Below are 25,505 nucleotides of genomic sequence, written 5' to 3' on the forward strand. Positions count from 1 at the left end.
AGCCTTTACCTATGTGCCTGGGGATCCAAAAGCTTCAGGCAATAAGTGGTCTCAGACTTGGCAGGCATGCAAGCATGATAGCTTAATCTCAGGCTGTTTTAATCCCAGGAAAGATGAAGTCTGCAAGCCAAGCTTGTACAGTCAGGCATGAGCCATTTATTAAGAATAAGGAGCCCAGGGAAATCAGGTGTGACTTAAAGTAAGGATTAGCTAGCTTTAAACCAGTTCTTATCTACAAAGTTACAAAGAATTTGTTTTCTTTTATATATTTCCTAACAGCAAGAATACAGTCTTCATTTGAAGAGGCCAAACACTCACTCAGTTTTTTGTCTATAAGCTGCACTGCACAGGACAGTGTAAACTAGGTATACAACACTACCAGCTGTTACCTTGAACTGCTTATTAAGGGCAACTTTTAGTGTATATCTCACTAAAAAGATTTTCCAGTACCAAAATTTGGATAGTACATAAAATAAATAATCCTAACTTAAGGCTAAATCAACAAAAGATTAAAGGCATGTTAAAGCCTAAAGAGCTTAAATTCTGCTTGTTGCTGCCTGAAGCCTATACAAACTCTTCTTTATGCATTAAAGCCTTCCAGGGGCTTCAAATCGCCTTTGAGAATATAGAACAGTTTGGTTTAGAAGAGACCTTTAAAAGTCACTTGGTCTAACCCTCTGCAGTGAGCAGGAACACCTTCAATTAGATCAGGTGGCTCAGAGTCCTGTCCAACATAACCCTGAATATTTCCAGAGATGGGGTGTCTACTACCTCTCTGGGCAACTGTTCCACTGGTTTGTCACTCTCATTGGTAACAGTTTCTTCCTTATACCCAATCTAAATGTACCCTATTTTAGTTTAAAAACAGTACCCCAGCACAACAGCCCCAAATAAAGTTTGGGCATGTTTCTTGCAGACCCTGTTACGTACCGGACTTTTGCACAGATCTGCTCCCATTAATGCCTGTTACTACAGAACTGTATTTAAGTGGAGTTTATACTCAGGTTCTGAACAAGTGAGAGGGCATCGACCACAGCTGTCCATGTTCATGCAGAATGCTGACAAGAAGGCAGCAAACAGCGTAACAGCACTTCCAGTATATCTGCAGATCAGGTGCCACACTAGATCAGCAGAGAGATTTGCAAGATCTAAATGTAGAAAATAAAAAACAACTTTGAACTCCTTCTATATTGACAGTATCAATTTCATCTACAAGTGTCTTGCATTTGCTCAGTCACATACTCTTGTTTTGCACTGAGCAGCAGTCACCAAATGAAGGTGTCTCCCCACAGGATTGTGCTCTGAAGGTACTCCCTGTGCAGCCAGAACCACACTATCAGGTGTTTGCAGCATGGCTTTGCCAGCTCCAGCAGTTACTGTAGCCAACTCAGAGATACTTGTTTTAAGCATATTTATTAACAATTTGTAAACAGGAGAAAAAGTGGAAGATAGACAATGACAGCAAGATTAAAGATCACAGAGTGACTGAGGTTGGAAGGTGCCTTTGGAGGTCATATGGTCTAACCTTCCCTGCTCAAAGCCAAGCCACCCACAGCCAGCTGCCCAGGACCATACCCAGTTTTTTAATATATCCAGTGATGGAGACTTATCAACCTCTCTGGGCAATCCATGCCAGTGCTCAACCACCTTCACAGTAAGCAAGTATTCCCTCCAGTCAGAGGGAACCTCCTGTGTTTCAGTGTGTGCTCACTGCCCCAGTGCTGCCTCTGGGCTTTGCTGAAAAAACCCTGCTTCCCCCATCTTTGTGCCCTCCCTCCAGTGTTTGTACACATTGATGGAATTCCTCCCAGCCTTCTCTTCTCTGGGATGAAAAATTCTAGCTCTCTCAGCCTTTCCTCACAGGTGAGATGGTCGAGTCCATCATCTTCTTGTCACTTTGCTGGACTCTTCTGTAGTCCCATTTCCCTCTTGTGCTGGAGAGCCCAGAACTGAACCCAGCAATACAGATGTAATGAAAATTACAAAGTAAAACTTTACACTTAAAATGAAAGTAATTTTAAAAAAAGGGAAAAAAGGAAAAAAAAGAGGATGAGGCATAAAACTGAGAAGTCTAAAAAAGAAAACATCTAAATAACCAAAAGCAGAGACAAGCAATACATTACTAAACACATCAAAAAACCTAGCATAACAGCACAATCCATGTGTAGAGAAGTGTTCAGTCAGCATTGTATTCTAAGCTGACTATTTGTGCATGGATATTCTTTATTACAATAGTCTTTGCTTCTCTACAAGCAAATGGCAAAGTGATACAGACCCCACAATGCATTATTATGCTTAATTCCTCACAGTTTTCCCATGGCAGCAGCTTTTGACTAGTAGCAAGGTGAACCAGTCACCTTAAAGTGAAGGATATTACGCTTCTCCTAAAACTGCTACTGTGTCTGGTTTGCTTCCACAGCTGTACTCACAGAAAACAACAAATCAACAAGAAAATGACAATGCAAAAAAGCTTCAAATGAAATGCAGGAAAGCTATTTTATGGCTGCATCATTTTTTCCTTTAAATGATACTTGTACAGAATAAGGAACAGAAACAATTTAACATCTCTAATGCTGGGGGTAAAAGAAAAATGACCTTACATTGGTACCATTTCATTTATAGTACAGATGGGCTCTGCTGGACTTGGGGCACATTGGACTTAGGGTATGAATATCTATTCCTTGCTCATCAGACTTACCAAGGCAACTTTGGGCAAGATACCATTTATGCTACATCTCTGAAATTGAGACAGAGCTTTTCTGCCTCATAGGCAAGACTAAAATTAATCTCTAAAAGCTGAAACGTCAGGAGTTTTATACTAAATATTAAAATTAATACAGACTTCTAAACAGGTGAAATGTAAAAGAAAACCCCTTCCACTAACAAATTCTGAGCTATTAACTAAACCATATATAAGATCCCTCCAGAAAAAAAGTATTAATCCATTTAATTACTTCCTTAACTTGTGAAGTTTACTTATTATTTCCTGCCCTCCAGAGTATACAGGCAATTTTATACCTCTTTTCAGAACAGTAAACAACTCAAAAAGTTTCCATGATTGAACAAGCAGCAGTCAAACATGAGAGAGGGGCTTGTTTGCGCCTGGGAGCATGGGAGGCAGAAATAAAAGAAACAATTAAGACATACCAGGTTAGTGATGAAGGCACTTATTAAAGGAAAAAAAAGAGCACTTGAAATAATTTATTTCCTCTTCCTCTAGTTCTCACAGGCAGGCAAGGGAGAAGAGAGATTTTCTTGGAAGATGGAATGAGGTCAAGGAGTTAACTCATATGTGCACTCATCAAGACCTTTCCAAAAATAATGAGAAGTATGAATGATTTTTTTTCATGGGGAATAAAGGATTTAAAATAATCACCCAGATGGTTATAAATTATATCAAACAGAAAATCTGGAATGTGACCAACCTGCAACAGTGTGATGTAAGCCCTTAAATACAGGAATACAAACCTGAAATAATCCACAGTGCATTAAAAGAGCATGTTGAAAAAGGATTTCACATCCAAAAGCAAGAAAGACAAGTAAGGAAGTAAGGAAGACAAGTAGGAATGATTTAAAGCCCAAGATTTAGCTTAAAATGTTTGGTAAGTTCAAAGCACAGGAGTGTTAAAACAAGATGAAGAAAAACAGTTTAATGCAAGATCAGGAAACACTGTAAGTTTAGAGGTCAGGGCATTAGTTCTTCCACACTTGTATTCCCACACAGGTACCTGTGTAATCAGCAGTTCTGCTGATATTGAAGTACTGAAATATTGAAGAAATCCACTGCACTGAAATGTGCCAGACAAATGCAAAAATGTAATGTGAAAGCAACTGCAAATGCATGCTGATTTAGGAAAACAGAGCACCCTCAGCTATCCAAAGGAGGCAGAAGCAGGTATCACAGAGGTAGGTTGCTGACATCAATGGAGATGCTGGTCAGACTTAAATTTTACTGAGAATTTCAATGCTGTTATAACTAATTCCTACATCATAGATTTTTTTTTATAGAGAGGAAAAAGTTGTGTAGCACAAGAATAAGAAGAAATTAATTCACATTATATTTAGATAACAAATTTTCTGGTGAGAGAATTGATTGGTTTTTCCTATAGTTTCACCATGCCTACTGCAGAGCCCAGGAAACAATAAGTATGAAATGCAACAGTTACTATAACCAGCCTTCAACACTGGGAAGGGTTAACCAATGCCCCAATATAAGTGCTCTTACACAAAAAATAAATAATTTACAGGTACTTTGTGGACAAACGCTTATTCATATTTCATAGACAACACAGAACCAACATACATATACAGTACAGAAGACTCTACCCCAAAATTTTGTAGTAAGAACACTTGCAGGTTTGTAAGGTTTTCTAACTTGCGTGCAATATGAAGCTTATTAAAAAAACCCCACAATCCCACAAATAGTAATTCACTGAAATGAAGGTTTTCTTAAAGAAGGCATGAAACTGCACAGACCATGATGTGTGGCAAATTATGAACTACTCTCACTTGTGTGTGCATTTTCTTTAATGCACATATTGTTGATTGGCAAGTACTAGACTCACACCTATAAAAATAAAAGGCTAACTCTTAAATCTATGCTATTAACAGTAAACCTACAATATCCATTTGTATATAAAAATAATTCTGAAGTATACCAGTAAAACAAAACATACACTTCTACAGTTAAGAAAATTATTTAAAAAATAAATCAAAACTTCCCCTAATGATAGCTCATTAACTCTGTCCTGTATACAATGGAAAATAAATTAAAAAGTGAATTATTGTGATTACTATTCTCTCCAAATATAGACAGTAGAAACAAAACTGGATTATATTAACCGTCCAGAAACATACATACTATATTTGAATTCTAGTCAGAAACTTAGTGATTGACTTCTCATCTATTTAAATAAAACAGATGCCAAATGAATTACATTTACTATGACTTTCTGCATATAATGCAGCTTTCACATAATTTGTTCTCCTGAAGGTTAATAACATTTAGCAACAGGCAGAGTTTACAGATCGCAGAATGAGGACTGTAAAATTATCTTAACCTCAGTGGAAAGACAAACTCCATTTAGTGAAAAGAATGCAAGGGAATGTAAAAGTTGATAAGTATTACAGGGAAAGAAGTGTATCAATCCCCTTGACTTGGTCAAATGCACTCTTACACCAAATTTGAAATTGGAATGCTTTATTATACCTTACCATAAAACTCTGGCTGCAATATGAAAATGGACGGCCATGGCAGGCCATCTGTCTCTTTCAAGGTGTATCTGTTCATCAAATTCTCACCTCTCTACCTCATCCAGGACACAATCAATCATGCAGCAGCTGGGAATTTAAAACTCAAAACTTCCATGCAATAAATTCTCCCGATCTGGCAACAGTGGGTTTATATGTGTTGAGAGGCTTTGCTGACACCCCAGAGAGGTGTCAGTGCTGGGAACAGTGCAGTTATGTCAGCACAGCTCTTCTCTTGCTCATCCCATCATGCTCAGCTGGCTGTTATTCCATGCTCTATTCCATAACATATTTAACATGGCTCATGCAAGCTATCAAATACATAAGAAAAATTTAAGGCACATTTTGTGTCTGTGCTTTGATTACAAGCTCCTTTGAACAGCAATTCTTCCTAAGTGCCTGAAAAACATTTTGTATAACTCGAATACTTTCATCAACTAGTATTTTTGACAGAAGGCCATCCTGTGAGATTTTTTAATTCTTTGCATGTTCTTTCTGACTATATATTTCTATTATCTAATTAATTTTTGTTTAAGTTGAAAGAACACATACCAAGATGCATCTAAGGCATACAATAACAAAAAAACCATGACCACATTAGAACAATGATTTGTAAGGTGATTAGTATTTTTAAAGTGCAGTTGTTAAATATATAAAATGAAAGAGATGGCAAGTAATTCAAAAGCAAGTTGACTATAAAAGAAAGAGCGATAAATGGACTTAGTCCTCCTAAATTCATGATGAAAAAGACAGACTGGTAGCACATTGTCTCCTCCTGTCACTGAAGAAAGAAAACTGTAATCTGTACCCTAATCCTCTTAACTTCATCAGAAGACCACACAGACTGACATAATACATATTCCAATCACATTAGCTGATGCTGTTATTATTTAACCCAATACTGAAATTGAAGAATTTTGATTTGATGATATAAATTTAAGGAGAACTTCCACATCTCTTTATACCACTATGACAGAGAGGGCCATAGGCGACTAAGAATTATCTATTTCACTTTCAACAGTTTCTCACACCACTGTTTCCATCTTACCCTATTCAGGCCTAAAAGCCAATTTCCCCCTTACAAAAGCATGAGTGTTGATGGCACAAACTCCGTCTCAGTTTTGTGACTTGCAAGCAATACTCAAAGAGAGTCACACTAGGATTTCAATAAAAATTTCAATTATTACAATAATTATAAAATTCTGTGATGATTTAAACAATAACTTAAACAAACCTCAACATTTTTATTTAAAATCTAAAAGAGTGACAACATACTGTATTCTAAACTTTCCACCTTTAAATTCACAATTTGGTCATCCAGTTGGTGATTAGCACAGTATTACATTTAAATTACCCCACTAGACAATTAACAAAGAACCACTAATTTCAGATCAGCCACATGGCCAATATTATTAAAATGCCCAAACTAGTCTTCTACTGTGTCCCACTAGAGTGCAGCTTCTCAGCAGTTTGCCAGGAGCTGCTGTCCTTCATTGCTGATAAAACCATCTGACAATGGCCTACAACACCGTTTGTGATGAATTCAAGTGCTCTGAAGAAAGGGCTCACGAAAGTGTGCATTTATAGCAATCTGCAAGCAGACAATATGCCTTCAGCTCCTTTGGTTTTAATAACATTCCCTTTGGAAAGTGAATCAGTTGAAGACTGTTCCAATAAAGTAGTAAGTCAAAGTCTAGACAAGGCATGAACCACTGTCTATACAGTTTGTGACAACGTCCTTGATTTTCTTTCTTCCACATTTTTTTTCCAAAGACCAAGCAGTGAAGGCAGTTTGATTTTGTCCATATTCTTACTGTAAACATTAAGAAATATACCAAGCACAACCAGTAAGCCTGACCACACATACCTAGAGGGGAGGCAGAGGAGAGGAAAAAAGTTACCATGAGCACTTTATCTGTACAATTACATACCAATATTTGTGGATTAAACAAACCTCACATTAAGAAGAGAACAGCTGAAGAAAAATCCCAAAAAAATCAGTGGGCTCTGAGATAGTAATAAAGACTCAGGGAAATTCTACTATGCTTCCAGCCTTCTTTATCCCTGTCTTGGCTAGAGAGCTTACTGAAATGCATTTATAAATTTAATAACAAAACAGTATCTGTTCTTTCCCATATGAATAAAATAATCCTGAGGGGTTTTAGTATGCTTTTCCTTCCTATGGTTATGAGAGCTATACTGTCTGTTACTGGTCCAAAATGTTTTCTCACTCGGTGCCTTATATCCATACTTCCCAATGTAGGCACATTTTAGTTTCAGCTCTCCATTGTTTTAAGCCTCAATAATCTTAGCTGAGGTAAATACCATTTGGGATTTGCACACAAGCTTTTTTTCTTAAATCAATTTGTATCTAGAATTAAAATAGAATTTTACGTTGTTTCAAACCTGAAGCAATTAAAATGAAAGTAGAAACTTAGCTGCATTTTTCAATGTAAGCTCTTTCTTAAAATTTAAAAAAAGGGAATAAACCCAAGCTCAAACATTTGGCAATTTAACATATCAAGATAATACAGTTATTTAAAAGGGCTAGCTAAGAATTAAAAGCTGAGCTTATAAAAGCAGGAACAATACCATAATGGAAAATCCCTTCTTTTACACAAATTTTCCAACATGGAGAAAGTACCCAAACAACTTATTATGTATCATAAGCACTAGATATTATGTAAGATTTTTCTTAATTTTCTTTGTTGTCTTCTAGACCTTTAGAAAAATGTAAATTCTTTTCTCTAGCATGATTAGCATCAACAAGCCAGTCAATATTTACAATAGATTGCCAATGTTTGAGGAAGATATAAAAAGACAAGCTTCAAACCCTGAATATAATTAGTAAGTGTCGTTACACCTCCATGATGAAGAACATAATTTTTTATAAAATACTTTGTAAACCACTAAAAACTATAAATACTTACTGTAACGTGAATGGCTTCGCAAAGAACAAAAAAGAAAGCACAATGGACATTGCTTTTCTTCCTGTTGTTACTACAGAGGAAAACAAGTATTAACCTCTTTAAGAATTCATTTACAACAAAAGAACATAACAAAGGCTTAGCAGGTAACCTGACAAAATAATTGTTTCACTAAAATGATGATCACACCCTTGGTTCAAGCAGACTGCAGATGCACCAGTGCAGCAGAAAACAGCACTGGAACCTTGTGATTTTTGGAAACAAGTACACTGCGTCAGTAGTGCCATCTCCAGTCACCCTAGCTGCAGCAAGGAAATTTCCAGAACAAGACTTGCTATTTAATAACTTCATGCTAATCAATCCACAGTCTCTGAGAGTGACATGCAAGTAATTGATGATATAAACTCATCTGTTAAAGCTTGGATGTAGACCAAAGACCAAATATCTTGTGTTTCCATCTCACGTTATTACAACTCTGCAGTGTTTTGAGCTCTAGTTTTAGAGAGTGGAATGGGATTATCTTCTCATAATTCTTTGAAGTTACCAAAAATTTCCCTAACATTGCAGGGAATTACAATTTTGCTGAGAAGCCTAAGAGACCAAGGATGTTTGACTACAGTAACTGTATTAGGAAGTTTCCCTCAAAACCACTAAAAGACATTCTTCTACACGTGATCCATTCACTAAAAAGAATCAAATAGTAAGAGGAGTGGAGAACACAACCCTGTTTCCAAAACAGAGATAAACTCTTTGGTTACTCTGAAATTGACTATAGCTCCAACAATTATTTGAACAATTTCAATGCTATCTGCAATGAACAAGGATAAAGCATTACTAGCAAATTGTGTATCAGGAAACCTATGTAGTTTATCACTGAAAAAAATCAATAAATGAGTGAAAGTTGTAGAAAATGTTTTAAGAAAAGGTAAGAATGCAGCCAGGCACACAAGTTTATTGTTATTCTATATGATGGCAGAGGGTTCTCACTTGAGAAAGACCCCAGTACAGGTGCAGTAGGTCTGCACCTGAAGAATGTATTTTTTTTTATTATCAGAAAATATTTTGCTTGCCATGAAGTACCTTTAACTGTAATATAATGGAAAGTCCTATTTGTGTAACTACATCCAAATTCGTCTTACACGCTGGTAAAAGGACTACTGATGTATTTCCACAGTGCTTTGGCTAGAAAAGCAAGTTTCATTCTTCCCAACTCTACCCCACAAACAAATATTCACTTAAGAGTGTTTTCTAGTAGAAGAAACAGCCTTCACTACTGCTACATCTGCCCCAACTTCAACTTTTAGTAATAATTTTCTTTTTACATTTTAAGAAATTTATGCACATCAAATAAAATGATTGTCTATTACATGAAAAATTAAAGAAGAATGAAAAAGAAAATTGAGTTTTAATTAGAAAACAGTTTACAAATGAATAATTTAAAAAATGGTTAAATTACTTCAGTTTTTCTAATTACAATTATTTCTGTTCTTTCAAATCAGTTATTAATTAAAATATTTATGTAACCATTTCCTTCTAAATTAAGTGCCTTTTCTTCTTTTTCCCAATTAAGTCTGATAATTTCTCATTCTGCTAATAGAAATACAATTTTCATTAAACTCTTTCACCCCACTCCCCTTAAGAAGGGGGAGGGTGGTTGGGGGAGCTGAGAGGGACAGTAATGAATGTGGTGTTCTTCCAAGGAACAATAAACATTTTCATATTGCTACAGGCAAGACAGAAAGGGCTCAAGTGGTAGAATTGTCAAGGTCAGGCATAAGAAAACTGGGGAAAGGTTTACTATTCTACAGCATTTTGAAACTTTTTTTTTAGTAAAGTGTGACTTTTTTTTTTTTTTTTAAGAGGTATTTTAATACATGAAACAATCCTTTCCTCTGGGTCAATTTCCAGTCAGGAGAGCTACTGAACTTGGTTAAAAGCAAATACGAAACAGATCTGCTGCAGAGGAAATAACTGATAGGAAATCAGAGCATGCAATCCTCAGGTCAGAGAACAATGACGTATTTTCCCTTCCACTACTGTGAATGAAGTAGAGCATCACCTGACAGAAAGCAGGGTGTCTTTCAAGAGAAGAAGAAAGGAAAGTAGCAACATGACATCTTGCTACACTTTCCCCCTCACCAGGCCTTTGTGATTAATGCTTGTAGTTTCATGTGCTTAGAAACAATGTCACTGCCTACTATGCCTTTCTAGAACATCCTTATTTTCCTTTTACATTTTAATTAATACATGTCTTTTCCTTTCTGTGTTTTCCTACGAAGACAGGCTGAGAGACTTGGGATTGCTCAGTCTGAAGATGAGAAGGCTCTGGGGAGACCCTATAGCACGTCACAGTACCTAAAGGGGGCCTGCATGAGAACTGGAAAGGGACTCTTTACAAGGGCATGCAGTGACAGGACAAGGGGGAATGGCTTTAAACTGGAAGAAGGCTGCTTTAGATGAGATATTAGGAAGAAACTCTTTACTGTCAGAGTGCTGAGACACAAATTGTCCAGAGAAGCTGTGTCCGCCTTATCCCTGGAAATGTTCAAGGCCAAGTTGGATGGTGCTTTTGAGCTAACAGGTCTCGTGGAAAATGTCCCTGTCCATAGCAGGGGAGTTGGAACTAGATGGTCTTTGAAGTTCCTTCCAACCCAAATGACTCTGTGATTCAATTTCAACTCCTCCACTTAGAACAGTGTTTGCTTCTGCACTAAAACATGGCACGGACTGTATGCACAAATTCACTTAACAGGCTCTTCATGGTTGAAACTGTGGCACAAAAAGAATCAGGAAGATCTCAAACACATTCTACTGTGAAGATCCATGCTACACAAATCAGTCAGCACAAAGAACAGAAAAAAAGGCAGGGCAAGAACAATTCTCAAAAGCTCTGTCCTAAATAATAGAATAGGATTACTTTGTTTTTATACAAAGGCAGTAAAAATATCATTTGTTCATACCTGTTACAGCAAGAAGGGCACCAAAGATTTTAATCAAAGCTAGAACAAAGGATATGCCAAAATACCCAGTCAGGGAGAAAAGGAATGCATAACCATAAGTCTGAACTGGATGCTGCAACAATAAAAAAAGCCGGTTAGGAAAATGTAAAACAAACCCTGAGGTATTGCAAAATGACATAAAACTACAGACTTTAATCAACTGCTTGAGCAATAATAAGCTGTTCAACAATGCATTCATGCAAAAATCCTTATTTAATTTTAGTTAAATAATGGAAAAATAATAATGAAATTATAAGCTCATAAGTCTGGTCCTGTGATTTTGTTGCTTTTTAAAACATTACCCTATCTAACACATCAAAGACTGGAAAAACTTGCTTACTGTATGAATTATAGCAATCAACCTGTTTAAATGATGAAAATGCAACTTTGGAGAGAGAAGTGGTAAGATTTTCTGAATCATACAGAGTAAGGTTTTCCAATTAGGTTCTTTATAGAAAAAGGAAAATCTTCACACCTACCTTTGAGCAAAATGTTACTGCAGGGCTTAATCCACTAGTGCATGTTAATCCAAATAAAATATACACAAAACCTATTGAATAGGAATACAAAACCTAGAATAGTGTAAGAGAAAATAATTACTAGGTGGTACTATACAAAAGGACAAAATTAAATGCTTTCAGATGCTTGACCCTTTTAATATGCTCAGCAACTCAGAGCTGAATTTGAAGGGTTTGATGATATTTTTACTAGCATTTATATAATAGTTGATGTACAGTGAAAAGTCAACATTAAGTGTTAGACACATTTTTCCTACCCACAACAACATAAAAAAGTTTGGAAAGCTAGTCTTGTAATAGTATCCTGAGGTCAGTGTCAACTGTGGTAAATCCTTCAGGTTCAGGATTTCACAGCCTAAATAAAACTTCCCACAACTACGCAATTTAATAGTCTGAAGAACATGCTACACATATTTCATTTTCTGCTACTTATCCAGCACAGTAAGCACCCGCATTACTTTAAATATGTACAGGGTAGCACAGAATCACCAGAAGTGTCACATAAGTTTCATCTGTGTCACTTCATTGCATGCACGGCACACACGCATCAGTTAAAACATGCAGGACTTTAAAATATGACCAGTTTTGGCCTAGCTGAGTGGTCTGAACACTCAGGAAACAGGTAAGCTCTTTATTTTGTCTGCACCCTTACTCAATTCATAGTAAGATTGTTTTGTTGCATTAAGCAACAAAACAATCTTCATCTATCTTTTCCCACGCTGAGCCAACAGAAGTAGAAACTGGCCATCCGTCCATCCATCCATGCAGCAGAAGGCTCTTTGGGCAACATTTGGTAGTCTTTTCTTGTCAACAGAACTATTTGACACAATACTGGCTAGAACACGCTGATCTGGTATACATTCAAAACTCAGTGTCTTGCTCTATCTCAGTTACTGAGAAAAATCTATTAAAATTGTTAGCAATTCCATTAGACAAGAGATCACTTATCACTGCTCTATAATAAAAAAGGATGCAGACATGTTTAAAGAGCAGATCTGCTTTCAAACACTTAAAAAACCAATGACCTGATCCTCAGAGCTTTTACTTGACACATTATACACACAGAAGTCAGTCCCTAGTTCTTCACTTGCAACCAGCTTGTCTCCCTAAGTACCCAAAGGCTTCACTTTTCACAGCCAGGAATAAGCACCACATTGCTATTTCCTTGTTAGGTAGTGTCATATACGTCACTTCCATAAAATAACACAAAAGGCAAAAATCGGGTAAAACCTTCCAGAACAGCAGTTACTATTTCAGCCACAAAACATCTTTTCTCTTTTCATAATTGCTTAAATCCAGGGCAATTTCTAAATATGACAGAGAAAGAGAGACCCTGTGGATGACAGGTTCCTTTATTATTCAATTTATTTCCAGATCACTGTCCATTAAACACGATCTCCAATTCAGATTCAATTTTTACCCACAGTCTCAAGTATAGAAAAATGATTTCCAAAATTCTGCTTGTACTTCTGCACTGAATTCTCTGAACAAAATCCTGAAGTGGAGTGTCTGAACCATGAACAAAACCCTGATATCCTAAACCATTACACTCATTCTCTACAAGAAGCATGAGTATACAGTATGAGGACCAACATTTGTCAGACTAATGCAGAATAAAAAGCAAAGTCCTGGAGACAGCTTTTGCAGGTAAGGCAGCAATGACTATCAAATGCAAAGTGGGCAAGACAAAAGCTACTCATTACACTCATTCTCTATAAGAAGCATGAGTATATAGTATGAGGATCAACATTTGTCAGACTAATGCAGAACAAAAAGCAAAGTCCTGGAGACAGCAGGAGTTTTGCAGGTAAGGCAGCAATGACTATCAAATGCAAAGTGGGCAAGAAAAAAGCTACAGATTGCACTTTGGTTTTGGATTTTGGAAATGACAGCTAAAGAAGGCTGCACCAGGTCACACAGCCAAATCTCTGCCCCCAGCAGCAGTCAATAGTGAACACTAATAAAAAGTACAAGAATAAAAACAAGAATGCAGCGGCACTTTTAGGTATATATTCTTCCACTTTCCAGAAACTTGTAGCTCAAACTTCTCAAGCCTTAAATCACTTCTAGCCTTAAATGAAAATACTTTCTAACTTCTTCTCCATTTATGAAGCTATTCTCACAAGAAATTAGATTTTTCTAGTTAAATATCAAATATATGTCAAATATAGAAAACAAATTTCAGTAACTTTTTACCTGTGGCATATTCATATCATGCCTTTTATAGTAAAGGATTTACTTATATTTACTCAACTTCAGAGAAAAAATATGCCAAATAAGTTTTGTCTAAAAAGAAAAATAACCTCAGACCATATGAACAGATAATCTGCATTCCAAGTAAGTATATTAAAAAACTGAGCAAGACATTATCAAAACTGCATTTCACTGAATTAAGAAGAAAAATATTTACCCAGAGTTTTACAGACTTCAAAAGATTTAAAAAAACCTGCCTCCCAAGTGCTAGCACACTCTAGAATATAAGGCATAGCAAGTAAACTAAAGCAACATGTTCCATGTAACACATGCCCAACTATACCAGAAGAAGAGGGTGTATTTTTCAGAGATTAAGTGCATGATCATACAAAAAACACTACATTGATCTTAGGCCTGCAAGGTAGACAATGGAATTGTTGATAGGAATGAGTGTTTCTACAGCTATATTGTATTTGTATTTGAAGTTTCATGCAGAAGGCAGCACCCTTAAAAGGTTAAAAATGAGACCAAAAAATCAGCAGAAGTCCTCAGACAAACAGAAAACCCCAAGTACACCAAGAGCTTTTCCTTCCATAAACAAGAGAAAAACACATTAAGTTCCATGCTTTGTCAACAGAGGCCTTGCCTATGATAAAACATTTTCTTTTAAATTGCAAATGTGGTACTTACCATTTCTGAATTAGAGCCATTGTGCAACTTCATAGCTTTTTCCTGTACATTTCCTATAACTGCATCTGCGCAGAGGGCAAGGGATATTAGGATCACACCTATTAAAACAAACAAACAAACAAACAAACACTCTTGAGAATATTCATTGCAAAATGTTGGCAAAAAGTCCAAGAAATAGAAAATAATAACCAGCCCTCCTCTATAAAAGTCAACAAAAATATTTGATTAAGCCAGTACAAAGAAGTGCCTACCTCTCCCTCCACCAATTAACCCCTGAGCACTGTGTGTCTCTAAGCTAGATGGGAACATCTGGACATTGCTATAAAGAAGCCAGCTGTAGTTTTTATAGCAACAAGAGCAACAGAGTATCAGTTGTAGCTAATGAAGATAAATAACCAGAGAAAATACTCTTTTAGATTAGTTAATCCCACTTTTTTTTTTTCCTGACAAAGGCAAATAGAAATGTTAGATGTGACAGTAAAACAAATTAAAAAGGATTGACTGTAGAAATGTTTAATTACTGAAACATTAATTAAAAAAAACAAACCTACTGTTCATGTACAAACTCCATGGTTTTAGGTTACCATTTATTCTCACAACAAAGTCACTACACAGTCACTACTGGAATCAGCTTTCTGATAACAAAAACTGATAACTCTAGTCAGTCACAGTTCATTTCCCAACCTAAAAACTTTCATGACCGTTGTATTTAATGACGAACACAGGTTGAAATAACACTTTTCCTAAGTATACAACATTACAGAAGATACTAATCATCAAAATGTAAATCAAAACTTGCTCTAGTCTTAGTTCCTTAAAAGATTCTGTCAGGGAAGAAACTAGAAGACTAGCAACAAGCAGTGTTTTATTTTCTTAATCCTATGTTCTTACAGTCAGAGGTGGAAGATTTTAACATTTTTAAGGCCAATGAAGTTTAAGGTGGTATTTTCTTGGTAAGAACTTTAAACCAGTGTTTTTAGTTTGAGAACCATTTCCTTTCCAAGGCTAGACTTTCCAAGTCTCTTCATCCTTCAAGAATATCAGGCACTGGAAAAGGTATAACTCAATGGAAAAGACATGATAAAATAAATAATATTGGTAATGCTAAAAATATAGATATCTCATCTGCACGGATTCAGCTCTGGCCCAAAGATATAATAACAGCTCCAGCTCAGGAATTCCACTCTGTAAAGTGAGAGATGAAAGTCTCCATGGGCATTCTCCACCCTGATTCATGTTCCAGCCATGCTTAATGGCCCAGGCACTCCACTGGACAAGTGCATGGTTCAGCACTGGACTGAGATGAAAAGGCTACCTGGAACCTGAAGCACCAGTGCACATGGAGAGAAGAAATGTGGGGACAAGAAAAATGTTAATCTTATGCCCATTACACAGTTTGGAGTGTGAAGAGAATTGCTCCACTCATTGTGGCAGTGCTGAGGAGAAGCAGCAGCAGCAAAGCCACAGACCAGACCAGCAGTGTCTTATTGGATGTAAAGCATGAGTAAAAACAATTGGAAAAACTGGTCCCAAATTAGTTCTGAAAGAAATCTGTATGGAAACAGTTCTACACAAATCATTGGAATGAACTCAGGAATTCAGTTATCTGTTGTCATTTGAGAAATAAATTCAACTAAGTTTTAAATCAAAGCAGATAAAAATCCTTGCTTTGCTTCTGATTTTAGACAGCATTGAAAGGTTAAAATGTGAGAACTCCACCTAAAAACTACAGCAAATCTGACTGCGATCATCTGTTAATATAAAGTAAATGGTTCTGAAATTGAAAAATACTTTAAAAATTAACTAGAAAAGACAACTAATCTTTTTAAATTTTAAAATGTTCAAACAGAATTTTATCATATTTATTTTAATATATATGTACTGGGATAAGTCTTTCTTGAGAATACATGAGAAATTTCAACCAAGAGGATACACTTCCCAGAAATTTTAGGAACCTAAGAATTGACACTTTGAATAAAGGTCTCTTCTGCCACAGACAGAGCTCTGCTAGAGCAAAGCTACAATGAAACTTGCATTTTCAGTAGGACACCTGAAGGCACTCCAACAAGAATTCAGAACTTCTATGGAATACTTATTGTAGGAAAAACCAAGCATTTTTTAAACTCTAAAATATAATATGTCTTTACCTGTCAAGTTGAAGTTTGGTGCAACTGTGCTGTCAGCTAAAGTAAACCATATTAATCCCAGGCTCATACATAGGGCAGCAGACACGTCTACAATATTGTAACGTTTTCCTACAAAATACAAACAGCAAGAATGGACTGTTAGCACTCCCAGAATTTCATGTTTATCCTGTTAACAGACTAGAAGACCAAGGAAACATTGTTCCAATGTCATTCTTCTACTTGAACAGAAGACTCAGTGCTCTGGTCTTTCACAACCAGACTTACTTTCTTCTACAGCAGAAATTCCTCCCACAGGGGAGGAGGACCCTAATGGGAAATATCTGATTCTTGTGATCAGCTTTGGTTTGAGTACATAGTTACAGCACTGACACAAAGAACATCCTCCCTGACAAAGCATTCTCTCAGCAACTTCAGGACAGCACAGATGTTTCTTAATGCTTTTCCCTCATACAAGACATTTTGGCTGCCTTTACTGATCAGAAAGAAGTCAATTCCAAACACTGATAGACAAACTTGGGTACTCTGAGAACTCTACACTGTCTTATAGTTTGGGAGAGACAGGTTGTGGAGGGGAATGGAAAAAGAAAGTAAGGACATGAAAAAACCAGAGTTAGTATATCTTGTTTAAAATACGTATTCTTTGTTCGGAAGCTGAACTTTGAACATAAGCTTCCAAGGGAACTTAGTTGAACTGAATTTTTGTAACAATAATATTTAAAAAATAGCTTCTGAGATTACAACACAATAAAAAGTTTCATAAAGCTTTAGGGAAATACTTGTCACTTTGCATTAAAGTGATAAAAAATTACTCCTAATAAAAGGTAAATACTATGTAGGCATGTACATATGGAAAGCTGAAATCTCCTCTGAAAATTCAGCTGTTTTTCGACCAGAAGGCCAGAATTACCTATGGAAACAGAAATACAGCATTCTAGATTTTGTGCCATGATACTTGTCCATGTGGAGCATTACTGACTAAATTTTTGTTTACAGAACACAAACTTTTATAATATCCTTAACCCTTCTAAATGCAGAAACACTGAAGTATATTTATTCACATAACTACAATATTTTTCCATTTTTCTCCATATTCCATTTTCTCTTATTGGAATATGCACTATGATTTTAGGACTAGCCAAAGACATGCAAGATCAGGTGTATGTCTGATTAAACAATTAATAAAAATTTATGCGTTAATCTTTTTAAATAAGAGTAGAGATTTTCTACACAGCTTATGGTTGGAATTTTTTTTCCATTTCAGGTTTTCCATTTCAACATTGAAATAGTTTCATTTATGAAGTGATTTAGTTTAGAAAACAAACATACACTTCTTAAAAATTTAGAAAGCTTGTGTAAAAACAAAGTTTTGCAAGTGACCTGTAGAATGTTTTTTCCCATGTTTTCTGTTGATCTAAATATAATTGTACATTTCCCTAGAAGATGCTTTCAGAAATTCTCTTTTTTCCTCCTATAGGAAAAATTCTACCAGCAGAATTAAAAAAAGTACAGGATTCCATTTCTGTCTGCCTCCCAAAGAAAGACTTTTAAAAAAATCATCTAGTAGCAAGACTAATACTTACCTTGTATAAAAACCCCACCTATCATAACTGGAATCAGTTTACAGCACTTGAAGATGACTTGAGTAGGATAATTCAGATATCCTAAAGAGGTATTTGACAAACCCATAGTTCCCACTGTCAAAAATGCTATTATCATGTAGGTTTTGCCAGGAATTCTACAAAACATAAACATACAAATCTTGGCATTACAGACTCATCTAGAGGAGATTTAGCTTGGAAAATTCAGGTAAATAAATACTTTTGTAATACAACCTCAACATCTTTCTCACTGAATTTCACTTTATAGAAACTTAAAAATGCACAAAAATGACTGATTTCATATTTAATTTCTTTAAATTACTGCAAACAAAAAGCACAAATACAAGACAATAAAAACTTCATGGCTCATGAAGTATTCAAGCAATAATTCTTTAACCTCCTTGTGAGAAGGTATGCTATTTACACAAGAATCAAGACAAAGGTTTCAGATCAAAGGAAACAGGCAAGACTGAGATAACCTGGGTCTTAGTTCTGTCACAGGTCACTGTGACAACTTCTTTGGTGAAGTTTTCACATGAACCTTGACATTTTTAAAATGAAGAAAGTTGAAAAAAGTACCATTTTTTAATGAAACTAAGAGAGCAGTGATTCAGATAGCATGAACAGAGGGGCTCGTTGAACATTTTCAGATGTTTTGTTCACAATCTGATGAAATTATCACCTGACAACAGATGATCCAACAGTTACTTTTGTGCTCATTTTGTGATTTTTTTTACAGTTACTGCTGTGCATATGTTCAGCTATTTTTCATGCATACTCAGAACCACACTAAGAACATAAGGAGCTGTCATGCCGCAATCCTGTCTTATCTGTAATTCATTATGTGATGTACACATACTCTTAGGCATGCAAGAAAAACTAAAAATTTAAGAAATATAAATTTCTGCATGTCTTCAAGAAGATGCCTAGGTTATAGAAAATAAATGTAAAATATATTTCAGATCTACATTTCCAACACAACTGACTTGAAGGGTCATGCTCTGTAAGCATTACCAACTGGTAATAAAACCCTATAAATACAAGTAACCCAAAAGGTAACTGTGCAATATTATCGGATGCATCTCAAAAAGTCAGATCACTTGAAATACAAGCTGTCAGTATTTAAAATAAAAGGAATAATTTATCAATGTTATGTTGTTTGGCTAAAAAATAATTTTGTAATCTAAAACCAGTATATACAAAATCATCCAAGGCTGACTGCAGGTAAGGAAAACTAGTTATGTTCAACTAGAATATGAGGCAACTTTAAATTTCATGTACACCATGACAGCCTATATTCAAGTTTCCAGAGTGCCTCAATAAACACTTTGCAGAGACTATAGATAGGTAGGAAGCTGCAGAATGGCTACACCGAGTCAGAAAATATCCCATTTCCATGGGATAAATGACATCAAAAATCTCCTTGGTCAACTGCAGTGAAAACACAGAACAGTTTTGTGGCAGAGTGTTGTGAGTGCTGCCTTACATGAAAACCACAACACTTCAGCACATCCTTTGAAGCAAACCCACTCAGCTACAGAGTAAGCAGAGAGCAGACCTCTGACATTCTCCAAGATGCACAGCATGTAAGAACCTCTCAGTGAGGAGGTGCCAATATTTGAGGAAAACATTTTCACTGACAGATGGCTTCAAGTGCTGTGAAGTGCATTGGCTCTATTCTAGATGTGATAATTCCAAGCAACACATACGTGAGTCAGTCTCTACCAGCCACATGAAGGATACAATATGTTCTGTAAGTGGGACAGTGACAGCAGAGTCAACAGGACTACTTACAGGTCCGAAATCCAGGTGGGTACTTCTAAAATATTCTCTAACATTATCCAGCAAATTCACTTCCTTTTATCTACAGAAATGCTAGCAATGCCTCACAGCACTCACATTCAAAAAACAGATGTTAAATTTATGGTAAGTATCAAGTACTTCTAATTTCATGGACAGTGGGTAAAATGCTAGTAAAAACACATACCTTCTTCTTTTGTCCTGAATCAACTGCAATTCTATTAGTCCAAAAATGGAATAAAATCCAAATTGCACTAAAGTGAGGTACCAACCAAAAGGTTTAAAACCTTCCACTGAAAATATCAATTCCTATAAAAACAAAAACCCACCAAAGTCATGTACATACACCAAAATATTAAATGGACAAAAAAAATTACAGACCTTTTTCCTTCATGTACATGCAAATCTAGCCTTGCAGTTGCTGTTTATTAACTAGATTTATCTGCCATATGTAACTTGCAAAAATATTGAAAAATAAAAGACCATTTAGGTTCTCCAAAATGAAAGAAGAAAATTTACTGTTGCTGTAAATACACTAAAATTAATGGAACAATTCATTAGGGGAATACATTTGATGCATTAGTAATTATCTCCTATTACAGATGCCTTCTTGCCTGCCTTTTTGCTGCTCTTCCGTTCATTTACTTCAGTAAACTGTTTTTATTCAGGTTTTATAAATATCTCAGGATAAATTTAATACAAATTTTCTCTAACAAACATGCTTACTGAATTTTCAGCTGTTAGGAATGCATATCTAATATTTTGAGTGCCAACATTAAATAGCACTTGTGAGTTCATAAAAATTTGCATGCTGTAGGAATATTTTAAACCAGAGCAATTTGTTATGGAAAAATACGTACACATCATAAAGACTTATGTAGCTGTATCAGTTATAGAAACAAAAGGCTACCCAATATCTGCCTTTTTGAGATTCTGCTTTTAATTACTGATCATGTTTTCCTAACTCTTTTGAAGTAACTTTATGTTAACAAACTTAAGTAACTTTATGTTCTCAGCTGCTTTTGAAAGCTGCATTAGAAATATGATTTTTAATTACCAAGTTTTTTAATCACTGCTTTATTGAGACTACTGAATGAATTTTAAAATAATTTTTAAAAGGAAACAGAAATGTAGCTGCTCAAGATAAGAGAGAAAAGATTAGCAGCATGGTAAATGCTTAACTAAAATGGCATGAACATTATCCTTCTGCTTGAAAAATTACCATAGTACATGTTTCAGCTCTGTCCTGAGAGCAGAGAGAAAAATAAGGCAACTGTAACAGTACTCATGGAACTTAGGGAGATCTAGAGGTTTCAGCATCAATGAAGACCTTGGTGCATCTTGCACACAGAAGTAAAAGATCAAGTTTTGAAAGTCCAAGTGATCTAAACTTTACACAAACCATAATGGCAACTTTAATTATATATTACTTGCTGCTCTTGAATACTGAAAGGCTGACTTTGCAATAAATATCTAGTTTAAACATCTATACATATTAAAATACACACTGTATTATTATGCTATTGAAAAAGACAAGGGGTAGGATGAATTGGCCTAAGACACAAGTTCATAATATTTACCTGTAAATATCCATAGATTAGATAAAACATAAAAACTCCAGAAACACAGATGAAAAATTGGGTAGGTTTGCTAAATTTGCTGAGATTCATGCCAAGAACTACAACATCATCTATTGATTTGATATGGGGAGACATAGTTTGAGATTTGGAAGGTACACTGATGGAAATGTATTTTCTCGATGAAGTGAATTTCAGATCCATGGTTCCTGGGTCGCTGCATTCGGGGCTGTTGTTGTCTTCTGCCTGCTTTTCTCCTTCTGTGTGTTTTCTGTCTGAAAGCTGAAAGAAACACTGAAGTCAGATGGGACATAACATACAGCTTTCCAACAACAACAGTAAGTGAATGTGACATAAATAGGGAAAATACAAAGATTTTAGAGTTTTGTTGAATTGTTTTTACTCACAAATTTTACTTATCTTTTCTGATGTCCAAAGTTAACATCACTTAACTTTGTTAACACCAAAGTTAACACCAGAGGCCATCAATACTTTTTGAAAGCAGTTTCTTTTCTGATGTCCAAAGTTAACATCAGTTAACTTTGGTGTTAACACCAAAGTTAACACCAGAGGCCATCAATACTTTTTGAAAGCAGTTTTGCTTCATTCCTACACTCAACATAGCAAACAAACCGACCAATCAACCCCAAAACACCACCAACAGAAAACCAGCTTGAGCTTCTCAACAGCTCTAACTGGTCCTGTCCTGTACTCACAGGAGTGACTGCTTGGGAGAGAAGTGATCTCCATGACCAACCCAGAGTGAAAGAACTGGTATTGAAGCACTGTGGTTCTGCCTACCTTCCTTCATCTTCTCAGCAAAACACACCAGACTAGCTCACAGCATGGGAAGCCTTGCTAAAAACTACAGGTTTGAGCCTATGCTCGGTTACAAGCATGGAAGCCAAAGAAGTTATCCCCTCATCCTCATGTTTAGTCACTATTTCTTACACAGTTTTTCAGAAAAGAACATGGAGATCCAAACAAGCAGATTGAGATGCCAGTCTCAAAAATCAGACTGTTTATAAGACAAGGTCTATGATACGGCAATCTCTTTAGTATTTATCAAATGCAGGTATTTCCACACGTAACAGAAAACAAAACTGGATGACTGAAGCCTAGAGAAGGAATGTAGCAGCTTAGTAGACTAAGATGCAATTAATTCTGTTCTCCAGCTCAGCAGACAGTAAATATTTGATGGTTTTTTTAAAGATAAAACACGCTGGTCAGCCAATTGTCCCAAGATTTTTACGTGCAGGTCAGCATCAAGTTCAGTGAGCAGTCAGTAATTATACTGTGTTTGTCCCAACTGTTTAGTGATTTGTTTTTCCCAGCTCAATAATAATTCTCCTCATCATAAAAAATGCCTTCCCCATTGTTTTTAAATTTAAAATGTCCCAGTATATTAACACTAGATCATGCAGTAACTGTAATCTGCAAGAACACTGGTAAATACAATACATTATGGAATACTAGAAATTTTAAGGTTAGCTGAAAAATTAAGTATTAGTATGAAGCTTGCAATGTGCTTATGTTGTCTTTTTTCATACAAGCTACTACCAGGTTGGAACAAGACTCCTAAAAGAGTTCTGAAAGAAAATCTTGGGGAGTACAACAGATGTTTAGGGACCATAATAATTATTTAACATTAATTTCATAGCTCTTCAGCTGAAGATCAGAAGTGAGAGGTAGAAAGTTTATCCCTGCGGATTTTTAGCTAATCCCAACATGAAGTGACCATAAAACAAAAGAAAAAGTTTTAGACTAATTTTAGTTAAACCAGAAAAGCACTAATGTCAGACAATGAGGCATGAGTGAGCCTTCACAAACAATATAATAGAGTTCTGATCACTCTCAGAGAAAGACTGAAAAAACAATGGCAAACAAGGGTTATCGGGATGGAGGAACAGGTTGCCCATCTTAGGAACTGAAATAAGATGAAAGCATAACTTGTCTAGACTAACAAAACCCAATGAAAAGAAAACAGATCTGCTTTCAATACAAGTATGAATACCACTAAGGAGAAAAAGTACTGTTAATTTTAAGGACAGAAGAATGAGAACAAGTGTTCATGAAGTGATCATGAACAAATTTACGCTTTCCAGACTATCTGGTTAGCCAGCTTTTGCTCAGGAACTGCCTGGACATTGATCTACCTGTGGCTGGACATTCATCTACCTGTTTACCTCACCCGTCTTGGTTTACTTCTTTTTTCCCATTTTTTCCTCTACTTCTGAAAAAATATTTATCTCGACCCATAATGGGTTTTTTTTCACTCTTCCTTTCCTCTCACCTCACCCCTCTGGGGGTAGTGAGGAAAGTGAGCAAGCGGCTGTGTAATGCTGAGCTGCCTACCAGCATTAAACCACATAATTAACATAATCTTCAATTTTCAACTATTTCTATTAAAAATATATCCTCAGGAACACAATCAGGGTTTACAGTCTCTTCACTTAAGTTTTTGCAGATTACTGAGTCTGTCCCGAAAGTGGTAAGAAACGCTGATCACTCCAGACACACCCACGACCATCCATAAAACTATGATACATAGTAACTGGTTTTCACTACATCCTTCAAAGAAAATTATGTAACAGCTGAAGAAACTGTAAATGTATGTATGCATTTGAAACAGTCTCCACCAAGGAATTTCATTGGCAACAGTGACAGAACTCATCTGACTTCACAAGCTGCTATTTTTCTAAGCATGAAAACTGTTATTCTTACTCCCCATCAAAATTAATCAAGCACCTAATTCATGTCTTGAACAAACATACAGAAAAAATTTGTGTAAAATACCAATTTCCCTCTTTTCTGTCTCCTCCCGTGGGTAAAAGTGTAAACAACAGCTTCTTTAGATCAAAGGCTTCCTGCTTCTTCCCCTTTAAAAAAAAGTCCCTTGCAGATCAGTACTTTAACCTAGCACACAAAATAGTGATTATTACATGAAGGAGAAACAAAGAAAAGCAAAATTACTTTTGCCTTCAAAAAGTTAACGACTTGTACTAAGCATGGAAAAAACATCATGAAGGAGCTCGAGCCTTGCTTGGCCAAGGTTTTTTAACACTGAAGAACATCTGTTAAACCCATCATCTTGGCAGAAACCGGCGTCTTAAGTCTGCTCAGAAAGTCTCGCCTGAGACACACAAGGCAAGCTCCACGTCGGCTTTGGCCATGACCCTCCAGAGACCGTGCCAGCAATGCTTGGTGGCAGCACAGCAGGGACGCGCCAGGTGACAGGGAAGCCAAAGCCCATCTGCGGGAAACCTGAGCAGATACTTTGCTTGACGCTACCTGCCTCCTGCTCCGGAGGCAAAACAGGGCAGGGGACGGGGTCCAGCATGATCCCTGAGGCTTCCCTCCTGCCCACTCGCCTGCGCCAGGTGAGTCTCTTCCCGAATGCCAGGCGTGTCCCTTCCCCAGTGCCAGGCGTGTCCCTTCCCGAGCGCCTGGCAGCTGTCCCGGGCAGGGCTGGCACAGGCTCTCCAGCCGCCATTCCCCGCCCTTCCCCCGGGAAAAGGAACCCGCGGGACGCCGCCTCCTCGGGCCGGCCGCAACCCTCCGGCCCTCAGTGCCGGCCCCCTCCGCTCCGCACCCTGCCCCGCCGCCCCTCACCGTGGCGCCCATGGCCCCCCGACGCCGGGCGACGCTTCGCAGGAAGCGACCCCGTCTCCTTCCCGCTCGCCCCCCGTCCCTGAGGGAGGGAAGGAGCGGGGAGCGGCCCCGCCCCGTACCTGTCCGGCGGGCGAGGAGGGGCAGGGCGGCTGGGGCTGGGGCCGGCCGCCGCCCGCCAGCGCGTCCCGCCCGCC

The 25,505-nt window shown here is 36.9% G+C and overlaps 1 protein-coding gene across 2 annotated transcripts; it reads right to left on the bottom strand.

Annotated features, from left to right (window-relative positions):
• Positions 1-1,397: 1,397 nt before the first annotated feature.
• Positions 1,398-25,499, bottom strand: SLC35B3 (solute carrier family 35 member B3). 2 transcript variants are annotated; one of them, XM_039712055.1, is made up of 10 exons: positions 25,431-25,499; positions 21,703-21,981; positions 20,310-20,431; positions 18,305-18,459; positions 16,725-16,832; positions 14,578-14,675; positions 11,656-11,748; positions 11,138-11,249; positions 8,181-8,250; positions 1,398-7,117 (listed from the first exon to the last, which is right to left on the bottom strand). In XM_039712055.1, exons 2-10 carry the CDS (start codon positions 21,901-21,903, stop codon positions 6,967-6,969), a joined length of 1,110 nt encoding a protein of 369 aa, XP_039567989.1. In that variant the 5' UTR covers positions 21,904-21,981; positions 25,431-25,499; the 3' UTR covers positions 1,398-6,966. The 2 variants fall into 2 exon arrangements, with proteins under 2 accessions (XP_039567989.1, XP_039567988.1); XM_039712054.1 differs by having other exon boundaries at positions 25,312-25,440.
• Positions 25,500-25,505: the final 6 nt, after the last annotated feature.

This window comes from Passer montanus, unplaced genomic scaffold, assembly GCF_014805655.1.
Source record: "Passer montanus isolate IOZ18808 unplaced genomic scaffold, ASM1480565v1 scaffold26, whole genome shotgun sequence".
Classification (NCBI taxonomy): Eukaryota; Metazoa; Chordata; class Aves; order Passeriformes; family Passeridae; genus Passer; species Passer montanus.